General features: G+C 45.4%; 1 protein-coding gene across 2 annotated transcripts in view; it reads right to left on the reverse strand.

Annotated features, from left to right (window-relative positions):
* Window positions 1–24,721, reverse strand: part of LOC115468238 (F-box/WD repeat-containing protein 7-like) — an 88,976-nt gene that overhangs the window by 26,702 nt on the left and 37,553 nt on the right. Inside the window, exons 5-7 of one of the 2 annotated variants that reach the window (XM_030199776.1) lie at window positions 20,872–21,007; window positions 14,666–14,800; window positions 1,351–1,474 (exon numbers count right to left, since the gene is read on the reverse strand). In XM_030199776.1, coding sequence (XP_030055636.1) covers window positions 1,351–1,474; window positions 14,666–14,800; window positions 20,872–21,007 — 395 coding nt within the window. Of the gene's footprint in view, window positions 1–1,350; window positions 1,475–14,665; window positions 14,801–20,871; window positions 21,014–24,721 lie in introns of both variants that reach the window. The other variant, XM_030199775.1, reaches the window with a different exon arrangement.

A 24,721-nucleotide genomic window follows, 5' to 3' on the forward strand; every position in this document is an offset into this window, starting at 1 on the left:
CAGGGGACGCTCGATGAAATTGCATGGAAATACTTAAAACAAACAGGAGGAAATTTTTTTTATTGAAAGAACAGTTAAGCTCTGGAGCTCGATGCCAGAGGATGTAGTAATGGTGGTTAGTGTATCCGGGATTAAAAAAAGTTTTGGACAAGTTCCTGGAGGGAAGTCCATAGTCTGTTATTGAGATGGACATGAGGGAAGCCACTGCTTGTCCTGGGATTGGTAGCATGGAATGGTGCTACTGTCTGGGTTTCTGCCAGGTACTTGTGATCTAGATTGGCCGTTGTTGGAAGCAGGATACTGGGCTAGATGGACCACTGGTCCAACCCAGTATTGCTGTTCTTATGTTCTAACCTAGTTCCATGAACTGAGTGGAGGAGTGGCCGAATGGTTAGTGCAGCAGGCTTTGATCCTGGCTACCTGGGTCCCATTCCCACTGCACCTCCTTGTGACCTTGGGCAAGTCACTTAACCCTCCATTGCCCCAGGTACATCTAGTAGTAGTAGAAAGATTACCTAAACCCTAGTGATTCCTGGGTGGGCCCTGGGTTTAGCACGAATCAATGTTCCTTTTTCTCAACCAGCCCCTGCTTCTGCTAGCCATACACACCACCTTAATCAGCTAGTCTGTTGTCCCCTACTCAAGCAGATACCTGCCTCCCCGTCAATCAGCCTCCAAAAGCCCAGCTGGACACCAGTCAGAGCGGATGCTTTCCAGCACAAGACTTTCACAGCAAGATTGACATGCACGGAGCCTGAACGCTCACACGGACTTTTTTGTGAGGCAGGCTGTTCCAGGATGACTGGTGGCAGTATAATTCATACCATAAAAACCTACGGTGCCATAGTGATCTGGTGCCAGGGATTTCTAGAGTTCTGTCTCACCCTCTCTTCTACCACTCCTCCCCTCATTGCCTCCTGTGTAATCATCCATGCCTTCTTCCACTCTTCTCAACCTGTCAGACAATGTGTCTCTTACACCCGTCCACAGTTCACCAAGTGTACTAGTCAGTCTACCAGACCTCACACTCCACTTCCTCCCCTCTAGCAGTCTTTCTTGCTCTCTCAATCCCTCCCCCTTCTCCTACTTCCTATTCTGCTGTAACCCTACTCCCTTCTACAGCCTTTTCATCTTCCTTTCTACATCTCCTCTCCTACCATATTCCTGCCACTTTCTCATTCAAGAATACGTTCTTTATATACTGCCTGTTCTATTGTGCTCCCTCCCTTCAAATACTACAGCACTTGCCTCCTCTTCTTCAGTTCCCTATGGTTCCAGCATACTTCATTCCTTCCCCTCACTCTTTTCCCAAGGGACACAGCCACTCACTCATTGACCTGAATTCTGTACCTTCATCTCGACACTTCTCTCTCCACAGCAGATTGTCTTCAGCCAGAACCCTCCAATAGCGACAGGTCTGTGCAGCTCGCAGCAGGTCTCGGGGCTCAAGGAAAGACAGCACATACAGTGCCAGCTGGGGAAATAGAATAGTGTCAGCAGCTTCTCCTAACACTAAAAAATGAGGATGGTAAAGCAACAAAGGAGAGTACAAGCAAATCTCTGAAAATGTTTGATGCAAAACAGTGAGAAGCTGAGGAAAAGTGGAGAAGGAAAAATTAGGGCTTCCCTGCTAATTTTCTTTCCTTTAGTCTCTCCAGACCATTCCCAACGAGTGGCTATGTGCCCTCCTACAAGCAGATGGGGAGACTTAGTGATGTCACTCTATAAAGTCCTGTGTAGACCTGAGTCCCTTTAGAAAGAGCTAAGATGGTAACAGACCCCTCCCCTCCCCCCCCAAAAAAAATGAACACCCCCAAGGGGGAAAAGAACAACCAAAACCAACAAAGAACATGTTTATGCCTGTATGTGAACCTCACTTGTTTTCTGGTTGACGTTCACTGTTCCATAAGGACATTATCTCTCTCTTCCTTATGATTTCTTTTTCTTGTCTTAAGAACCAAACCATGAACCATAGATCAGAACACAGTGAGTGAGTCTCACCTTTTTTTTGTTTGATTGTTTGTTGATAGAACTAGACAGAGATCCAGCTAGAGCACCCACCAACGCCATGGCTGAGGTAAATGAAGACAGAATGAGGGAGGGTATGGGAATGGTCTGCAGAGACTAAAGAAAAGAAAATTGCCAGCTAAGCCCTAACTTCTCCTATCTTGGTGTCTGCTCCAGACCATATCCAATGAACTGTACTCAATGAGAGCGTAACATAGCCAACTCCGAGCCAAAACAGTCACGCTAAAGCCATCCTCCTTCTGGGTTGGACATCCATACAGCAGACCTTGGCAAGACCACTGCTGAGCAAGGGAACAAGCTATACATATAGAGTATCACATTATACCTTATGTAATGAGTTTATCTTGTTGAGCAGACTGGATAGACCATACAGGTCTTTACTGCCGTCATCTACTATATTACTATGACACTGGCTCCTTCTTGCAGCTGAAAAACCGAGGCCAAGTTTCAAAGTTTATTAAACATTTGCTATCCTGCACATCAAGCAAATATCTGAGCGGCTTACAATTCGAGAGAGAGAGAGAGAGAGAGAGAGAGAGAGAGAGAAATAGAGCAAGAGAACAGTATAGGAAGGTAAAATTGGAACTATAATAAACAGGAAAGATGGGCAGTAATAGGAGACAGCAAGGGGTTAAAGAAGCAAATCTGAGCTGGTCGGCAGGCTCAGTTCAACAACAGCCTCAGGAAAACTTAAAAGTGTCTTAAAAAAAGAAATGGTATTCCTGGCCCCCACCATGAGATCCATGATCAGCACCTCCCCCCCACAGCATCCAACCACTCTCCCGGATCCAGAAAGTTCCTGCTGAGGTAATCTGCCTGTACATTGGATACCTCTGCTACATGAAATGCCAAAATCCAGACCAAACTATGAACTGCCCAGGCCATCAACTTGGCTGTCTTGAGCGCCAAAGGACGACTTTTCGTTACCCCCCCCCCCCCCCCCCGACAGTTGACATACACCACAGTCATGGCACTGTCCAATAAAATCAGAAAAGGATGGAAGGCCTCCAGTGAAAAACGAATCAATGGACCTCTGCGCCTCCATTGTGACCAGCACACCTGCACTACCTGCCCCAGGAAATGTGTCCCCAAACCAATGTCCAGTCCAGCGAGTCCAGGGGCATGCCGATCGACAAAAAGGAAGAGTCCAGCCACCAGAAGAGATTGACCCACTGGAGGTCACCCATCAACGGTGACCACCAAGACAGCAAGAACTGCTGAAGGGGCACATTTGCACTCTCGCCCATATCACCACCTCGATCACTGCTGCCATGGAGTCCAGAAGCTGCAAAACATCCCAAGCAGCTGGAGGACTAAGATGAAGCAAGTGCCGTACCTGCGCCTGAAGCTTTAAAATCGGGTGCTCTGGAAGAAACACTTTGCCTATGCAGGTATGAAACCAGACTCCCAAATACTCCAGGGTCTGAGTGGGCTCTAGCCTGATTTTTGGCCACGTTGACAACCCAGCCAAGATGATCCAACAAACTCACTACACAGGTAGTAACCTGCTTACTCTCTAAAGAACATAAGCATTGCCATACTGAGACAGGCCAAAGGTCCATCAAGCCCAGCATCCTGTTTCCAACAGTGGCCAATTCACGTTACAAGTACCTGGCAAGATCCCAAAACTGTATAGTACATTTTATGCTGCTTATCCTAGAAATAAGCAATGAATTTTCTCAAGTCCATCATAATAATAGTTTATGGACTTTTCTTTTAGGAAGATAGGCAAACCTTTTTTAAACCCTGCTAAGCTAACTGCTTGTACCTCATTCTCTGTCAAAGAATTCCAGAGCTTAATTACACATTGCGTGAACAAATATTTTCTACGAATTGTTTTGAATTTACTACTTTGTAGTTTCATTGCGTGCCCCCAAGTCCTAGTATTTATGGAAAGAGTAAACAAGCGAATCACGTCTACCCGTTCAACTCCACTCATTATTTTATATACCTCTATCATCTCTCTCCTCAGCCGTCTTTTCTTCAAGCTGAAGATCCCTAGCCACTTTAGCCTTTCCTCATAGGGAAGTCGTCCCATCCCCTTTATCATCTCCCTTACATAAGTACGTAAGTATTGCCATACTGGGAAAGACCAAAGGTCCATCAAGCCCAGCATCCTGTTTCCAACAGTGGCCAATCCAGGACACAATATACCTGGCAAGATCCCAAAAAACTACAAAACATTTTATACTGCTTATCCCAGAAATAACGGTCTATGGACTTTTCCTTTAGGAAGCCGTCCAAACCTTTTTAAAACTCTGCTAAGCTAACCACCTAATTTGGGTTCCTCTTTCCCCATATGCATCACTTTGCACATGCTCACATTAAACGTCATCAGCCATTTAGACGCCCAGTCTCCCAGTCTCGTAAGATCTTGTAATTTTTCACATTCATCCCGCGATTTAACGACTCTGAATAACTTTGTGTCATCAGCAAATTTAATTACCTCACTAGTTACTCCCATCTCTAGGTCATTTATAAATCTGTTAAAAAGCAGCGGTCCCAGCACAGACCCCTGGGGAACCCCACTAACTACCCTTCTCCATTGAGAATACTGACCATTTAACCCTACTCTCTGTTTTCTATCTTTTAACCAGTTTTTAACCCACAATAGAACACTACCTCCTATCCCATGACTCCTCTGGAGTCTTTCATGAAGTACTTTGTCAAATGCCTTCTGAAAATCCAGATACACAATATCAACTGGCTCACCTTTATCCACATGTTTGTTCACCCCTTTAAAGAAATGTAGTAGATTGGTGAGGCAAGATTTCCCTTCACTAAATCCATGTTGACTTTGTCTCATTAATCCATGCTTTTGAATATGCTCTGTAATATTGTTGTTAATAATAGTCTCTACCATTTTGCCCAGCACCGACGTTAGACTCACCGATCTATAATTTCCCGGATCGCCTCTGGAACCGTTTAAAAAAATCGGCGTTACATTGGTCACCCTCCAATCTTCCGGTACCACGCTCGATTTTAACGATAAATTACTTATTTCTAACAATAGCTCCACAAGCTCATTTTTCAGTTCTATCAGTACTCTGGGATGAATATCATCCAGTCAAGGAGATTTGCTACTCTTTAGTTTGTAGACCTGCCCCATTGCATCCTCCAGGTTTACAAAGAATTCATTAAGTTTCTCCGACTCGTCAGATTCGAATACCATTTCCAGCACCGATATCCCACCCAAATCTTCCTCGGTGAAGACTGAAGCAAAGAATTCATTTAATCTCTCCGCTACGTCTTTGTCTTCCCTGATTGCCCCTTTTACTCCTCGGTCATCTAGCAGTCCAACTGATTCTTTTGCTGGCTTCCTGCTTTTCATATACCTAAAAATTTTTTTACTATGTGTTTTTGCCTCCAACGCAATCTTTTTTTCGCAGTCCCTCTTATCAGCGCTTTGCATTTGACTTGACATTCCTTATGCTGTTTCTTATTATTTTCAGTCGGTTCCTTCTTCCATTTTCTGAAGGATTTTCTTTTAGCTCTAATAGCTTCCTTCACCTCACTTTTTAACCACGCTGGCTGTCATTTGGTCTTCCATCCTCCTTTTTTAATACGCGGAATATATTTGGCCTGGGCTTCCAGGATGGTGTTTTTGATGTAAATTTTTGACCATCACAGTCACTCCTGTGGGCCTTGAGGTCCTAAGCTCTCCTGAGACAGGGACCTAGGGAGACGCCACTTCAAACAAATGTACTTTATTAAGATTTAATATACCGTCTTTCATAAAATCAAAACCGTTTAGAAATAAAATCAATAAAACTGAGACAAGGAAAAGAACTCAAACTAAAGATTAAAACAGAAAAATGAGTAAAATCCAGAAGGTGGAGAAAGAGGAAGATAGAACAGGGAACCTGGAGCTGTTAGTCAGTCAGTCGGGCAGGCCACCAATCTAAGAGTCCTAAGAAAAAGCTTTAATGAACAGCCTGATGTAACAATAAAACTATGTTCATGGAGAAAACGAGGGGGTCTGCAGCATCCTACTGACAGAGAGAAGGGGAGGGGGTACCCTGACCAAACTAGCACAGATGAAAGCAGTCGAGAAGCTTGGATTTTCCCGTCAAAGACGGCGCCTCAGCCAACCCCTCAGTCTCCTCATCAGATCGCCCAACAGCCAACAAACCAGAGTCCGAAGCCCACTATGTCGAGAGGGGACCAAGGCTCTCCCACAGAAGCTTCATCACAAACCAGTGGCGGGAGATAATCAGTGAGCCTGACAGATTGTGCAGCACGCCTTTCCTGCAGAAGCCACCACAAAACAAGAAGTTGATACAATCTCCTCCCCCTCCAGCTGACTGTTAATTCCTCAACCAGAACCCCAAGCAAGAACCCAAACTCTCTTCCTGCCCCCATTCATTTGAAATGTTCATATACTAAATTTAAAATCTTTGGGATAGGTGTTAAAACGATTTCTCTGCCATTATCTGGAAATCTACCACCCTTGGGCTTTCAACCACTTACAGCGGCGTTTGTCTGGTGGTAGATTTCCAGATAATGGCAGAGAAATCGTTTTAACACCTATCCCAAAGAATCCAAATGGAAATTTGTCTTTACCTAGTAACTATCGCCTGATGGCGTCTATTCTGTTATTCACTAAGATCACGGAAGGCTTTGTTTCTAAACAACTAGATGGAAAAAAACATCTTGCATTCATCTCAGCCAGGGATCCATAGTACAGAGATTGTGGTAGCCTCCATCATCGCGCATGGTAAAGATTTATTACATCAAGGGCAAAAAGCAATGGTATACAATTTGATTTTTATCATGTGCTTTTGACTTGGTTGATCAGAAAATTCTGTTGACCAGGTTGAATGATATCAGAATAAGTGACAGGTCGTTAGATTGCTTTGAGGGATTTTTGTCAACTCATAGCTAAAAAGTTCAGAAAGATGGTATTTCTCTGCTAGCTGGAGCCCTGGTTGTGGGGATTCCACAAAGTTCACCCTTTTCTCCATCTCTAATGTTTTACTCCAACCTTTAGGAGTTATTTTGGATAAATTTAAAGTTTCATGTTCCATATATGCAGACAATGTTATAATGTTGTTTCCAATTTTAGAGGCATGGTCGGCTACCTTACATAATAACACCTCTTGTGTACAAACAATTGAAAATTGGATTGTGAGTAATCAGCTGAAACTGAACTCCGAGAAAACTAAATTTTTATGGCTAGGTCCATCAGACTCTCTGGAACTCTCTCAACATTTTTCTATAGGTTCTAACATCTTTACCTTAGAGTCTTGATTGCCCTCTGACATTTCTAATCAAGTCACTTGTTAAAAAGTCCTTTGAAAAGTAAAAAAAAAAAAAAAAAAAAGTGATTCGTAAATATTTTGAGACCGGAAGACTGGTGGTATAGGCTTTGATACTGTCCAGATTAGACTACTGCAACATTGTCTACACAAGATATTCTAAAACTTTGATAAAATGTCTGCAATTAGTACAAAATGTGGCTGCTAGACTGATATTCTCTGCTAAAAGATCCAATTCTGTTTCTTTTTTTAATTTATAGAAGTCTTTATTGAGCGTTAAGAACATAACACAAAACATAGTTAACACGGCTCGTTGCATCATATTCCAAGTGAGCCAAACACCAGTACGAATAGTAATCAAAGGGTACTTATGTCATCATTGGTCCCACCATAACCACAATATGTACTTCATATTTTTATGCCAATTTTTATTACCCCCCCCTACTACCTCCCCAAGAACCAATTCTGTTTCTTAACTACTCAAGAAATTACACGCCAGAGTACAATTTAAACTTTGCATCATAGTTTTTCGCATTTTGTACAGTGACGCTCCGTTGTATCTAGTTGATTGGGTAATTCTTCTTTCTAATGGTGTTTGGAGCAGAACTCACAAATGCTACTTTGTTTTCCATCGCCTAAACAGGTTAACAGATCTGCAGAGGACTAACGGAAGTGGAGGAGTGGCCTAGTGGTTAGGGTGGTGGACTTTGGTCCTGGGGAACTGAGGAACTGAGTTCGATTCCCGGCACAGGCAGCTCCTTGTGACTCTGGGCAAGTCACTTAACCCTCCATTGCCTGCCGCATTGAGCCTGCCATGAGTGGGAAAGCACGGGGTACAAATGTAACAAAAAATTTAAAAAAAAATTAAAAAAAAAACGTTCGACTCTTCTTTGTATTATCAAGCTGCTTATGTGAGGAATATGCTACCACTGTCGATTCGAGTTCTATCAACTTATTTAATTTTTCTTAAGACCTACTTATTTGGAGAATATTTTTAATACACGTTTACAATTAAATTTTGCTGTAATTCCTGAATGATTGGTCCTGTTGTCTTGACTATGTGATCTGCAGAGGACTAACTTTTGGTTATTGCCGAAGAGCCATGCAACATAACGTGGAGGGGCATAATCAAAAGGGGCGCCAAGTTTTCCTGAGGGCATCCTTGCAGCATGTCCTCGCGAAGGGGGCGGGGAAACCCATATTTATTTGTTTAGATTTAGATTTTGCTCACACCTATTCAGTAGTAGCTCAAGGTAACATAGAGGCATATTTCAAAGCACTTAGCCTTCCAAAGTTCCATAGAAACTTATGGAACTTTGGAAGGCTAAGTGCTTTGAAAATGAGCCCCATACCAGCTTATTTTCGAAAGAGAAAGACGCCCATATTTCGACCCAAATCGGGAGATGGGCCTGTTTCCCGTGGGCGCCCAAATCGGTATAATCAAAACCCGATTTTTGGCATCCTCAACTGCAGTCCGTCACAAAGACGAACAAAGATCACAGGGGCGTGTCGGAGGCGGGACTGGGGCGTGGTTATTGGCCGAGGAGAGATGGGCGTCTTTAGCTGATAATCAAAACAAGAAGGGCGTTTTTGACGAGAATTTGGTGCGCTTTATTTGGACCCTTTTTTTTCAGGTCCAAGTCCCAAAAGAGTGCCCCAACTGACCAGATGACCACCGGAGGGAATCGGGGATGACCTCCCCTGACTCCCCCAGTGGTCACTAACCCCCTCCCACCAAAAAAAAAAACACTTTACAAACTCTTTTTCCCAGCCTGTATGCCAGCCTCAAATGCCGTACCCACCTCCATGACAGCAGAATGTGTTCTATCCTCTGACAGCCTTTCCCTGGTTCTGATGTGGCTCTCGGGTGAGTGTGACACCTTTTCTGTTAAGGGCACTGCAGAGTCACATCAGCAATGCATTGTGGTGGGTGTAGGGTATTGGGCTCCGTGATTCCACTAGCTTGTGTAAAATGCTCACGATGTTGGTAGTTAGTAGGCTCTACTCCCATGGTGCTTTTCCCTCTGCTTACTGGGTCAGTGTGCGCCCTGTTTTGTAGTCCATGAGGTAGTGGCCATTTGTGTAAGACACTTTTAGAACCCTTTCATGTGTTAGCCACATTACAGCACTTAGTTCTTACCTTGAATGTTGCTGAAAGAGGGCATTATACACCATTCTGCCAGCTCGGACCTACTGCTAATCTCAATACCAGCGAGACTCGTTGCCAGTGGGGCACAACCTCTGATCTGCAGTTAACTGTGAGTAAACGTGCTTATTCAAATAAAGGACGTTTTCAGCGAGATTAGTCTTCAGGTGTCAACTGTAGTGCCAAGGTTATACACCAGCAACAAGTCCTGTCCCTGGAGCACTTTTAGTGGGTACTGCAGTGCACTTCAGGCAGGCAGACCAAGGCCCCCCCCCCCCCCACACACCAACTTGTGGTGGTAAATGGGAGGCCACTAAAACCCACTGTACCCACATGTAGTTGCCCCCTTCACCCCTAAGAGCTATGGTAGTGTTGTACATTTGTCCCTCCCATGACCAAATGGCTTGGATTGGGACATTTCTGAGCTAGGCGTTTTTAGTTTCCATTATCACAAAAAAAAAAACAACGCCCATCTCAGAAGGGACCAAATCCATGGCATTTGGTCCGTCCAAACAGTTATTTTCAAAACGAAAGATGGACGCCCATCTTTTTCCATAATACGGTCTGTCCCGCCTCTTCACATACCCGTTTTCGGACGTAGATGGGCGTTCGCGTTCGATTATGCCCCTCAATGTAACATAATAGATGACAGCAGAAAAAGACCTGCATGGTCCATGCAGTCTGCCCAACAAGATAAACTCATATGTTCTACTTTTTATGTACACCTTACCTTGATTTGTATCTGCCATTTTCAGGGCACAGACCGTAGAAGTCTGACTAGAACTAGCCCCGCCTCCCACCACCGGCTCTGCTACCCAATCTCGGTTAAGCTTCTGAGGATCCATTCCTTCTCAACAGGATTCCTTTATGTTTATCTCACGCACGTTTGAATTCCATTACCGTTTTCATCTCCACCACCTCCTGCAGGAGAGCATTCCAAGTATCCACCACTCTCCGTGGAAAAATACTTCCTGACATTTTTCTTGAGTCTGTCCCCCTTCAATCTCATTTCATGTCCTCTAGTTCTACCGTCTTCCCATCTACGGAAAAGGTTCGTTTGCGGATTAATACCTTTCAAATATTTGAACGTCTGTATCATATCACCCCTGTTTCTCCTTTCCTCTAGGATATACATGTTCAGGTCAGCAAGTCTCTCCTCACACGTCTTGTAACGCAAATCCCATACCATTCTCGTAGCTTTTCTTTAAACCGCTTCAATTCTTTTTACATCCTTAGCAAGGTACGGCCTCCAAAACTGAACACAATACTCTAGGTGGGGGCCTCACCAACGAATTATACAGGGGCATTAAAACCTCTTTTCTTCTGCTGGTCACACGTCTCTCTATACAACCTAGCAACCTTCTAGCTACGGCCACCGCCTTGTCACACTGTTTTGTCGCCTTCAGATCCTCAATCACCCCAAGGTCCCTCTCTCTGTCCGTACATATCAGACTCTCACCGCCTAACACATACGTCTCTCGTGGATTTCTACTCCATAAGTGCATCACTTTGCATTTCTTCGCATTGAATTTTAATTGCCAAACCTTAGATTATTCTTCTAGCTTCCGCAGATCCTTTTTCATGTTTTCCACTCCCTCCCGGGTGTCCACTCTGTTACAAATCTTAGTATCATCTGCAAAAAGGCAAACTTTACCTTCTAACCCTTCGGCAACGTCACTCACAAATATATTGAACAGAATTGGCCCCAACACTGATCCCTGAGGAACTCCACTACTCACCTTTCCCTCCTCCAAGCGAATTCCATTAACCACCACCCTCTGGCGTCTTGTCAGTCAACCAGTTCGTAATCCAGTTCATCACGTCGAGTCCTATCTTCAGCCTGTCAAGTTTATTCAAGAGCCTCCTGTGGGGAACCGTGTCAAAAGCCTTGCTGAAATCTAAGTAGATTATGTCTATAGCACGTCTATGATTCAATTCTTCGGTCACCCAGTCAAAGAATTCAATGAGATTTGTTTGGAACGATTTACCTTTGGCAAAACCATGTTGTCTCAGATCTTGCAACTTATTGTCTTCCAGGAAATTCATTATCCTTTCCTTCAGCATCGCTTCCATTACTTTTCCAATTACCGAAGTGAGGCTTACCGGCCTGTAGTTTCCAGCTTCTTCCCTATCACCACTCTTGTGAAGAGGGACCACCTCCGCCGTTCTCCAATCCTTCGGAACCTCTCCCGTTTCCAAGGATTTATTAAACAAATCTTTAAGAGGACCCGCCAGAACCTCTCTGAGCGCCCTCAATATCCTGGGGTGGATCCCGTCCAGTCCCACAGCTTTGTCCACCTTTAGATTTTCAAGTTGTTCATACACACTCTCTTCAGTGAACGGTGCTCTACCCACTCCAGTCTCACTCGTGCTTTTGCCAATCGCGGTCCTTCTCCAGGATTTTCTTCTGTGAAAACAGAACAAAAGTATCTATTTAGCAAATTTGCTTTTTCTTCATCATTATCTACATAGCGGTTCGCAGCATCTTTCAGTCTCACAATTCCCTTTTTAGTCTTCCTCCTTTCACTAATATACCTGAAGAAATTTTTGTCACCCCTCCTTACCTTTCTAGCCATTTGTTCTTCCATTTGCGCTTTCGCCAGACGTATCTCTATCTTGGCTTCTTTCAGTTTCATCCAGTATTCCTCTCCGTGTTCCTCTTCTTGAATTTTTTTGTATTTCAGGAACGCCAACTCTTTAGCCTTTATTTTCTCAGCCACTTGCTTGGAGAACCATATAGGTTTCCTTTTTCTCTTGCTTTTATTTACTCTCCTTACATAAAGGTTTGTGGCCATATTTATAGTTTCTTTCAGCCTGCCCTTCCACTTCTCGTATGTGCTCCCAGCCCATCAGCTCCTTCCTCAGGTATTCCCCCATTTTACTAAAGTCAGCACGCTTGAAATCCAGGACTATGAGTTTTGAGTGTCTGCCCTCCACTTCAGCTGTTATATCAAACCAAACTGTTTGATGGTCACTGCTGCCCAGGTGGGCACCCACTCGTATATTTGACACACTATCCCCATTTGTGAGCACCAGATCCAGTGTCGCTCCCTCCCTCGTGGGTTCCGTCACCATTTGTCTGAGCAGAGCACTTTGAAAAGCATCCACGATCTCTCTACTTCTTTCCGATTCCGCAGACGGAACTTTCCAATCTACATCTGGCAGATTGAAATCTCCCAGCAACAGCACCTCTCCTTTCCCAACTTATGGATATCTGCGACCAGATCTTTATCTAGATCCTCCAATTGTGTTGGAGATCTGTAGACAACACCCACGTGGACAGAGTTTCTATCATCTTTTTTTAAGGTGATCCATATCTCTTCTTCCTTTCCCCAGGACCCTGTCATTTCAGTCGCTGCGATATCATTTCTCACATACAGAGCTACTCCTCCACCTTTACGACCATGAGTTACATTCAGGTACACTGGGTATTTCCCTGTCCCTGAGGGGCTCACAATCTTTCGTTTCGATAATACGGTCGGGGACTCCCAAATCTCAACATTTAGGTCGACCCTAGAGATGGTCGTCTCCAGTTTTCAGCAATAATGGAAACCGAGGACGCCCAATCTCAGAAACGACCAAATCCAACCCATTTGGTCGAGGGAGGAGCCAGCATTCGTAGTGCACTGGTCCCCTTCACATGCCAGGACACCAACCGGGCACCCTAGGGGGCACTGCAGTGGACTTCACAAATTGCTCCCAGGTGCATAGCTCCCTTACCTTGGGTGCTGAGCCCCCCCCCCCCCCCCCCAAACCCCGCTACCCACAATTGTGCAACACTACCATAGCCCTAAGGAGTGAAGGGGGGGGCACCTAGATGTGGGTACAGTGGGTTTCTGGTGGGTTTTGAAGGGCTCACATTTACCACCACAAGTGTAACAGGTGGGGGGGGATGGGCCTGGGTCCGCTACCTGAAGTGCACTGCAACCACTAAAACTGCTCCAGGGACCTGCATACTGCTGTGATGGACCTGAGTATGACATCTGAGGCTGGCAATCAATATTTTGAAATATATTTTTTTGAGGGTGGGAGGGGGTTAGTGACCACTGGGGGAGTAACGGGAGGTCATCTGGTAATTTTGGGCACCTTTTTGTGCCTTGGTCGTAAGAAAAACACAACCAGTTGAAAATGTCCAAGTGTTCGTCAGGGACGTCCTTCTTTTTTTCGATTATGGGTGAAGGACGTCCTAGTGTTAGGCACGCCCAAGTCCCGCCTTCGCTACACTTCCGACACGCCCGCTTGAACTTTGGCCGTCCCTGCGATGGAAAGCAGTTGGGTACGTCCAAAATCAGCTTTTGATTATACCGATTTGGACGTTTCTGTGAGAAAGACGTCCATCTTCTGATTTGTGTCATAAGATGGGCGTCCTTCTCTTTCGAATATGAGCCCAAAAGTTAACAAAAAGTTTGGTCACTGTCCAGCCATGGACAGCAGGAAAACAGTGTGCATCTTTATAAGATAAGTTTTTCAATATTGTATGTGGACTTGGCTAAGAATCTCAATACAGTCATATTCGTGGAGAGGATTATTGTTTTTTTGTCGATGATAATGATATCCTCTTAGGCTCTTGGATTGAGTTAATTTAAGGAAGCCCAGGCTGCATAGGCATCTACCTACCATCTGCTGAGGAGACTGAGAAAAAATGAGGGACTCAGATCTGCACAAGACTACATAGAGTGACATCCCTCAGTCTCCTCATCTATTGATAGGAGGGCATATATCCAACTCATCGGGACTGGTCTGAAGCAGATGCTAAGGAAACACAACATACATTAAGGCTTGCAAAATATTTAGACTAAAAAGCTGAGATTTACCAAATCCAACCTTCTGACTGTCCAAAAGCTTTTTTTAGAGGCTAATCAAAGGAAAAGGAGGAAAAAAAATACCTTTCCACAGAAGTGAAAAATTTTATCCCACCCCAAGATATTGGGTAATCAAGAGGTAATGATAATGTAACCTTCTTAGCTGGACTCATCAGCCCTCAACATCAAGGGTACAGTCAGTCTAACTTATCACCACCTACCATCAGCCCCAGTTCCAATCATCAGTCAGCTAGACCAGCCCTGACTCTGGGGTACTATAACTCTAATACTTGCTTTTTGGTACATTACCATGGACAAGGGCACAGTAAAGTCTTAGGTATCACTGCTTATTAATCAACTTCTGACCTCTGGTCCACTAACTCTTGCTGCCTGGCACAAAAGCCCCGTTTTCCCCTTATCTGCCCACATACCTCTTTAGGCAGTAAGGAAATGAAGTCCCTCTGAAACTGTGGCTCAATGACCTGCATCATGTACTTGATCTGAGATGGTTCACATCGATCAATAAGCTCATCCAAGGCCAGCAGTTTTTCTGGACCACTCCACCGCTGGAGAAGAGAAAGGAATGTTATATCCAGATCTTAATAGCCATCAATAAATGTGGACGAGAGAAGAGAACTAGAGACAACCACACCCATCTCCCAGGGAGAGAAAAGAGCAGTAGACAAATGCTATATAGTCAACCAACCATTACGCTGCAGACGTCACCCCTTCCCTTCTATTCCTAAACTCAGCTGACATGCTAGGGAGATTTATTCTGAAGCCTCCTCTTCCAGATCTGAGGGTCTGCAAATGTGCATGTACATCAGGGTCATTTTCCTGACTTGATATGTTTCAGTTTATAATGAGTTGCCCAAAAAAAATCATATGAAAGCAATGAGAAGAAGATCCACATCATACAAGTGCTAAACAGAATAAACTTTCCAATCAGAACTGAGTGCCATATCTTCAGCAAAATAAATCACAGAAAGTCGCTTTTCATGCAGCCCATAAACTGTGGAATCTGTTCCCAGAGGATGTGGTCAATGCAACCAACACAGCTGGATTCAAGAGCTCTTTGAGTAAGTTCCTGAAGGAAAAGTCTACAAAAAAAAAATATTAGTTAAGTAGACTTGAAAGACCCATTGTTTATTGCTGGAAATGAGCTATGAAAAATGGACCTCATTTTTGAGACCTGTTGGGTACTGTCGGAGACAAGATGTTGGGCTTCATGGACCTTGGCCCAACTCAGCATGGCTTTTCTAATGTTTTTATGTAAAAGAAACCAAGATCACTACACTTGGACACTTCAGTACTCCCCGAGATGCCTGTAAATATTTGAATGTATAATATATTTCCATCTGTGTCTATTGCAATTTGGAATCTGGCCATTTTTAATTTTTTTTTATTTTTTAGAATCCAAGATAAAAACACATAGCATAACAATTCAGGTGTACAGTAATGCCAAGTAATGTACAAACAGCTATCCAAGCCTGAAACACAATATTTGATGAAGACTACTACTTATCATTTCTATAGCGCTACTAAACGTAAGCAGCGCTGTACACTTGACCAGAACAGTTCTCCAAAGGACTTTATTTCAAAGCAGGAATAAAAAGGACAACGGCCCATGAAACACTTCAACATATTTTAGTAGAAAAGAACCAGTCCCAGTCCGAAAACAGACATAAATCCTACCCCACCCAACAAACAGTATAAAAGGAATAATGAGACAAAGGAACCCATAGACAATTCCACCAACACAGCGAGAGCATCATTAATAAGAGCAATGAGTTAAGAGGTGCCCAAATCTTTTCCCACTTAGGAAGTGGCCCTAAGGGCAACCAGTCGCTCCATTTCACCCAGGTATAATAGGTTAGTCATCCACTTAATCAAAGAAGGAACAGTTTGTTGCTTCCAATGACTAGCTAAATTCAGTGTTGCCACAATCAATGTTTGGCGAAGAAAGAGGGATTGAAAATAAGAAATTCCTAGTGGCTTTTTACCAGTGAATTTCATTGAATAGGGCATCCAACCCAATGCTGAAGGCAATATTGGATGGCTCTCGCTTTGACACAAGGAAGTGTATGCTTTGCTACATCACCAGTAGATTACTGTAACTATTATTATGCTCTTCCAGTCATCACCTTATTTAAAGTTGTTTTAGATGTACTTAAAGCTTTACAATTTATTCAAAATCCTTTAGCTTGTTTGCTAACTAGAGTCTTCTTTTATTAAACCACTAGCCATTGAGCCCGTTAAAACGGGCTATTGGGTCGCCGCTGCCCCTCCCCCCCCCCCCGAGGTTGCCGCTGCGGTACCCCCCCCCCCCCGAGTCGCGCCGCCGGCCCATCTCTTCGCTATTCAACTTACATCTCCGGAGCAGGCAGATCAACTGAGCTCCCATCGGCCTTCCTTCTCTGCCTGTGTCCGCCCTCGTGTGACGTAACGTCGGCCAAGGGCGGGACACAGGCAGGGAAGGAAGGCCAACGGGCAGCTCAAGCTGATCTGCCTGCTCTGGAGATGTAAGTTGAATAGCGAAGAGACGGGCCGGGTGGAGGGTGTGGCTGCGGCGGCGACTCCAGGGGGGGGTACCAGTGGTGGCAACCTCGGGGGGGGGGGAGGGGGCGGTGGCGACCTTGGCGGTTCCCTGCCCTTCGCGCAGTTTCCCTCTCTGTCCTGCCCCTCCGTCATCACGTATTGACGCGGGGGCAGGACAGAGAGGGAAGTCTACTGCGCATTTGCGAGTGAGTACGGTCACTCATCGTTTATATGTTTGATGCTAGTGATTCCTGCACCATTTATTTATTTTTCAGTGCATGATATCCTGCAATTGATCCCTGAGGCAACTATGCGGTTTACAGTTTGTATTACAGGTACCTTTGCACTGTCCTTAACCTGCTCACAATCTAAGTTATATATTGTACCTGGGGCAATAGAGGGCTAAGTGACTTGCCCAGGGTCACACAGAGCTGCAGAGGGAACAACCTGGTTCTCCAGGATCTCAACCCAATGCCGACTGTCAGGCAGCAGCGGGAATCAAACCCAGTTCCCAGGACCACAACCCGCTTCACTAACCCTCAGGCCACTCCCCATGACAAGTGTACATTCTTTTTGCACTTACCATCATTAATTTTTGTATAAAACAAGCAGAAAGTGCAAATCTTTATCAAACTGTATTAAAAGGCCTCCTTTTATCATGGAATTACTCTCTCACGTTTAAGGTGAACAAAATATGTATGTGTTCTTTAACCTAATCAGCTCTTATTTATAGAACCATTAAGATGTAACAGGGAGCTTGACAGTTCGCTAACATCAAACCACTGAATAATTTTCCTCTTTTTGTACTACTTTGTAGTTCTAATATTAGAACTAATTTTTCACTGTTTTAGCTTATTTTTGCAAGGATTTTTTGTTCTCTTGAGGGTAGCTCACTTTTTTTTTTGTTTAACATGGATATTGTATATTTTTGAAAAACACAAACATGAACGAACAGAATTTTAGGGTTTTGTAAATATTATAGACTTGCAGCAAGCTGTGGGAATTGCTTTGGAAGTCCCTTTTCAGGTGCTCTAACTCTTCTACCACCACGCAGTCTATGTATTTCTTTCTGAATAAATCCCTCTGGACACCATATAAGTTGCATGTTATTAATCCCTCTAGTCCAGCTGTCTGTTGGTCTTGCCACTCCCAAACGGGTACTCTCAGGCATCTTATATTTGAACTAGTAAAAAAGGCCCGTTTCTGACACAAATTAAACGGGCGCTAGCAAGGTTTTCCTCGGAGTGTGTATGTTTGGGAGAGTGTATGTGAGAGTGACTGTGTGAGAGTCAGAGTGAAAGTGTGAGTGTGTGTGTGTGAGAGAGAGAGAGTCTGGGTGTGAGTGTGTTTGTGAGAGAGTGTGTGTGTGAGAATGAGAGTGTGTGCAAGTGTGTATGTGAGACACAGTGTGAGAGAGAGTGTGTGTGTGTGCGAGAGAGAGAGTGTGTGTGTGAGACACAGATTCTCTGTGAGAGTGAGTGTATGAGACCAAGCGACTGTGTGAGTGACTGTGTGGCACATAGAGAGTGAATGTGATACAGTGTGAGACAGTGTGTGAGAGTGAGAGTCAGAAAGACATTGTATATGAGAGAGTGTGAGCCTTGCCCTCCCAATCCATGCCCATCTGTCACCTGCCCCCTCCATTCATCCCTATCCAGCAATTCCCCTCTCTCCCTGAGCCCTGCCCTGCAATCCATATCCATCCATGGCCATCTGTCCCCTCCATTCATCCCTATACAGCAATTCCCCTCTCTCCCTGAGCCCTGCCCTCCCAATCCATGCCCATCCATGCTCCTCTGCCCCCTGCCCCCTCCATTCATCCCTTTCCAGCAATTCCCCTCTCTCCCTGAGCCCTGCCCTCCCAATCCATGCCCATCCATGCTCCTCTGTCCCCTGCCCCCTCCATTCATCCCTTTCCAGCAATTCCCCTCTCTCCCTGAGCCCTGCCATCCCCAATCCATGCCAATCCATGCTCCTCTGTCCCCTGCCCCCTCCATTCATCCTTTTCCAGCAATTCCCCTCTCTCCCTTCCATGACCCCCCCTCGCATCATGCTCCTCTCTCTCCCATGTCCCAGCCTGGGCCCGCCCTCTTCTCCCCCCCCCTTCGCACCCATGCCCCCCCCCCCTTCGCATCCATGCTGTCGTTTCTCCCCTGCCCTCCCGCTCCCATTGTTCAACTTTACTGCCCACCCTCTTCTCTCCCCCCAACATCCCTTTTTTTTTTTTTCTTTTTAAATTTACCTCGGTGGCAGTTCTGGCAGCGCAGCGTCAGGGAAGGAGGTGGCGCTCCCGATGTCTAGCCTTCCCTTCGCTGTGTTCCGCCTTCTTCTGACGTCATCCTTGACGTCAGAAGAAGGCGGAACACAGCGAAGGGAAGGCTAGAGACGTCGGGAGCGCCGCCTCCTTCCCTGACGCTGCGCTTTGTTTTTTTTTTCCGCCCTCGACGTCATGACGTTTGACGCGAGGGCGGGGCAGAGACGGCTGGCAGCCTGGCTGGCTTCACACCATGAATCCACGAACCCTACAGCCAGGGAGTGTTTGAGTGACTTCAGAACGTTGTCTTCAGAACGTTCACGGTGCGTTTTATTATATTAGATGTGTGTGCCTTCACAAGTACTGGTCAGAAGTCTGGTCCCAGCTGGTAGCCATTTTTCCCCTCCCTGGCTCCATCTCTTATCAATTTGTGATTCTTCGGGAACAGTCCTTTGGGGGTCAGTTAACTCCTAGTGAGGGGGCTCTTGTTGGTGCCATGGTCTCTTTGGCATTGAAGGTGATCTTCTCTCACTGGAAGTCCTTACATCAGGCCACTTATCAGGAATGGTGGAACTCATTGCTCCAAATGTACAAATTCGAATTACATCTTGCGAAGAAATCTTCTCGCTTCGCTTCCTATAGGGAAAAATGGCTGCCACTGGTGTCCTATTTTGCTTCGGTACAGAGTTAAGCACTGAGGTTGATGTATTTTGTGGCCTATGCATGCTCCATGTCTGGATTTGTATCCTCCAGCACCCCCTCCCTTTTTTGTTTTTAACTTCTCCACCTCCTCTTTCTTCCCCCCTTTTCTTAATGTGTTTCTAGTTGTGGATAGTTGTTTCTTGAATGTCAGCTCCAGTTTTGCCATGTTTGTAACTGTTGCTTGTTGAACTGTGGTGAGCTCTTACTTCTATTGCATTATGTTGAAATCCAATAAAAGATATTAAACTAGAAATATTACAGAATAAGTCGTAAGCCCCCCTCCACAACTCTCGCTACACAACCAAAGCTGGACTCCCCCTTCCAGAGCTCCCTGTTTCACTGTATAAATCACCTGTTCATGCCATCTCTCTCTCTCTCTCTCTGCCAAATGCTCAAATGTCCAAGCACTCCAGGCTTAAATTCCCAGGTTTCTGTGTCTTTCTTCCCCCATTCACCAAATTCAACCCCTTCCACATACATATTCTCATTTCCCCACTCAAAAACACCCAGTTCTCTCCTCTAGCTTCCTTCCACAAAGTTTAATTCCTATGCCCCAGCTTATTCCTCTCCTCCCTCTCTCTTACACCTCCTATTCCTTTTCCAAAAAGGCTGAACTGGAAATCCTGCCTCCTGATGCTCCCCCCTAACCCCCCAGGTTCATCTGATCCTTCCTTATGGCCTGGCAATGCTGCAGCAGCTGCTTCCATCCGAGCTGTGCAGGTAAGGCTTTTTCATTCAGCCAGGACACTCATCACTCTTCTGGCCATGCAGGCAGATCTCATCATACTCTCTGCTCCTGCATGGCCATAGCTTTTAATGTCGTTTTCCTGTCGACCCTCAAATTCTGCACAGGTAGGGCATTCTTTGTTGCAAAGAACAGTTCTGGCGTGGGTTATCTCCCCAGCATGCTTCAGTCTTCAGTGCAGAGAACAGAATTTAATTTTTCTGCAATGACCTTACTCTCCCCTTAGCACGTCTTCTACTCACTGGTCATCTCATCACCCAGCTGACCCCCTCCCAAGTTTCTTATTTTTGATGTATCTGAAGATGAGGGAGGGAGTGCGCGCTCAGGCAGAGGAATGAAGAATAAAGGAAAGATGCATGCAGGGAAAGGACAGAAATATGATAATAAAAACGAATTACCTGGAACGTGCGCAGCCAGTCCTGAAGCTCTGCTGGTGGTGTGACAGAGGGGATGCGTCTGCGCTGCTGCCTGTGGAGGTTCGCATTACGCAGATCACCAAATGTTGTGGCTGTGTTGATACATGATCCCAAAGTCCTAAAACTCATATAATGAAAAAAAAATATATATAAATACATATATAAAAAGTGAAACCAGAAATAACCTTCTTTCTCAAAACAATCTACACCAGAACCTCCTAAAGGATTCTGTACATCCCACCATTGTGGTCCTTCGTGCAGCAAGGTGGACATGTCCCGTTTAGAGTATCTCTCTATATTACCATAAATATTGCTCCATTACAGGAGCAGCAAGTGAGATGCAAACTCAAGCTTTCATTGTGTCCTAAAGACAAGGCTCCATTCCTACAGAACAGAAGACATTACCCAGACCCTACAGCCTTTCCTCATACTGTATTGATCTATCAGACATGTAAAAGCTTGTGTGTGTCTGGTGGGGGCAAGCAAGGGGCTGGAGAAGAGAACAGCATTGCTTCTCACCTGTAACCTGTGTTTTCTGAAGACAGTAGGATAGATCAGGCACACAAGTGGGTAATTTTATCCTATGCAATCATTATGGAACAGCCTGTAAATCACTAAAGATGCAAAGCTGTCTCTTCAGTCCACTGCTAGTTTCATAGGTCAAGGAAGAATGCAGCTGTCACGGAGGTGGAAGGGACTATGTGGCTTATCAATCCTGATGTCTACTGAAAACACCTGTTACAGGTAAGGCGCAACAGGCACACAAGTGGGTCAGAACTGCTCAGTTTGTCCATCATCCAGGTCACCAACATAAATACATAACAGCTGCTGATGTTAAAAAGAGGTTGGCCAGCACAGCTCAACTGAATGCACAATCTCCGATTGTGGACTGTCCCAAGCTGTAGGGCAGTGAAGGTATGAAGCGATGGTCAAATAGTTGCTTTACAGCAATTTTCTGAGAGCTGTAGTACCTACAGTGAGGTCTTATCTTAATGTCTAAAATAAGCATCAACTTGTTTCTGACATAGGAACAGAGAAAAATGTAGACAAAGACCATATGGCCTATCTAGTTTACCCATTCATACCATCTACTCTCCCTATCATTCCCTATGTACTTGTCCCAAGTTTTCTTGAATTCAGATACTGTTGTCGTCTTCACCACTTCCACCAGGAGGCCATTCCACGAATTCATCACCCTCTCCATGAAGGAGTATTTCCTCGGGTTACTTCAGAGTCTACCACCTTTCACCTTCATCCTATGCTCCCTCGTTCCACAGCTTCCTTTCAATTGAAAGAGACTCACCTCCTGTGCATTTATACCACACTGGTATTTAAATGTCTCTATCATATCTCACCTCTCCCACCTTTCTTCCAAAGTATACATATTGAGGTCTATAAGTCTGTCTCCATAGGATTTATGATAAAGACCACTGATGATTTTAGTAGCTGCCCTCTGGACCGACTGAATCCTGTTTATATCTTTCTGAAGGTGCAATCTCCTGAATTGTACACAATATTGTAAATGAGGTCTCACTAAAGTCTTATACAGGAACATCATTACCTCCTTTTTCAAACTGGCCATTTCTTTCCCTATGCACCCAAGCATCCTTCTAGCTCTTGCCGTCACCTTTTCCATCTGTGTGGCCACCTAAAGATCATGACTTACAATTACTCCACAAACGTACACCTCTCTCTCAATCCTAACAGGTTTCCAGACTAACTGCTGCATCCACAAAGCTGCCTGCTCTAAAGTATACTCCAAGTGACAATCTCTTGCAACGCATGGTGCTTGTGATCTAATTCATTCTACAACCTGTCAAAGTTTGTGAATGTCATAATGACTCCTCTAGCCTGTCCTTTAAAAATATGAACCATACATGCATAATCAGCCACTAATTCTACTTATGGCTTCTGCTTAGCATGAAGAATATTATCCCGAACTAGTGAATATGAATAATCAGGCAGATCTACATAGTTAGTTAGACATTATGGTATGAGAATGTTTCCAAATACCTCTCCATATTATATTCAGACAACAGAGCTCGACAAGCTGCTTTAAAATCTGCTCCTCCCTCTCAGATATCGCTGCCTCCATGGGCGATAAATCAGAACACCCCCCCCCCCCAACAGAGAAAAACAAGAGCCAAACTAGTAGACAGAACACATAAATCCCACAAGCCCCCCAATATTTGAGGAAGAATGAGGCGACAGGTGGCTAGCACTAGGGAAAACAAAACACACTTACTCTCCCTGCCAGTAAGGAAACCAAGACTAACTTGCCTGTGCGCGGAACAACAAACAAAAAACACAACCTTAGGCAACAGAATATACTAGTGGCTTCAAACTTGTCCTAGGGCAGGGGTTCCCAATGTTTTTGGTTCGCTGGCACCCCCACCTCCACATGGGTCTCCTCAGCACCCCCTCCCGGTCTGGCCACATGGGTCTCTGCACCCCATCCCAACACAGGTTTCATGCAGCCCCCTCCTCTCCACCAGCACACCTTCCCCAAATTCAGCATCGCTCCTACCTTCCCTTCCTGCAGGTCCAGGATCCCCCTCCATGCCATATAGGTCTCCCTTTCCCTGCAGCCCCCTCTTCTCAAACCAGCACACCTACCCCAAATCCAGCATCGCTCTATCTTCCTTCCTGCAGATCCAGGATCACTTCCGCTTCCTTCCCCTTTCCCCGCCGCCGCTGCACTGTGTCACGTTGTGACCGTTTCCTTGTCTGTGCTCACCTCGCCCTCTGGTGGCCAGACCTGGTGGCTGCAATGGACCGTCTGTTTACTGTCACCTGTTCCAGACTTCAGTTCAGTCCAGATCTTCCGGGCTGCCAGAATTGCTTTCCTTGTTTGTACCTGAACAGCACCCGTAGTTGCCTTGTGATTGCTGCAGCTGAGCTTTAGCAGCTGATGGGCTTTATTAATCACCTAGAAACTTCTGTGTTTGCCTTTGCATCGTCTAAGGTCACTGGTACATGGGTTTGCTCTGTGCACTTCTGCCTAGTCCAGTTTTATTCTGAGTTCTTGCCTGGTTCTTGTTTGTGTGTAGTTAGCTTTGGTTTATTGTTTTAGTTCCTAGTTTTGTTTCTGGTCTGAATTTCCTTGTCTTGTGTCTGTGTTCTTATTAGTGGCTGCCTTGGCAGCTTTTAGTCTGACTCCCTCCTGTCTTTCTGTCTTAGCGGCTGCCTGGCCAGCTTGTAGCCTTGACTCTGTTGTGTGTTTCCTGCTGGTATCCAGTTCCTGCCCCGTCGGTAAGTCCTGCCGGCCATCTGCAACCAGGGGCTGTCAACTCCTGGGGAAGGGTGGTCAAGTGCAGGTGAAGCCTATGCTCCAGTCCTGTGTTCCAGTCCAAGTGTTTCTTGTCCAGTGTGTTCCTGCTTTGCTTACCCCTGACTGCAGTCCCTGCGTTGTGTGTGTGTGGGTGGTTGTCTGGTTGGGGTGGTTTTGCCTGCCACTGCGCTCCTTGGCAGCGTGCCGAAGGGCTCACCAAACCTAGTGTGCTGCTTTGAGTCCTGACACACTGCTTGCAGCTTACATTTTCAGGCGGTTCGCGATTCACACAGGCACACACCGGTGCCTTCCCAGTCTGCCACAAGTCTGGCCTTCTCTGATGCAATTTCCTGTTGCGAGGGCCGGACGCAGCAGAGGTAAGTCCGCCCATAGTCCGAAATATAAGCTGCAAGCACTGCAGCGGCGGGGGAAGGCGAAGGAATACGGCATATGCCAGACCTGAAGAAGGATAAAGTAGGGAGCGATGCACCGCGCACCCCTGAGAGTTCGCGTGTGCTGCAGTTGGGAACTCCCCAGCCAGGCAGGTTTTACAGGATATCC

Source organism: Microcaecilia unicolor, chromosome 4 (assembly GCF_901765095.1).
Source record: "Microcaecilia unicolor chromosome 4, aMicUni1.1, whole genome shotgun sequence".
NCBI classification, from domain to species: domain Eukaryota; kingdom Metazoa; phylum Chordata; class Amphibia; order Gymnophiona; family Siphonopidae; genus Microcaecilia; species Microcaecilia unicolor.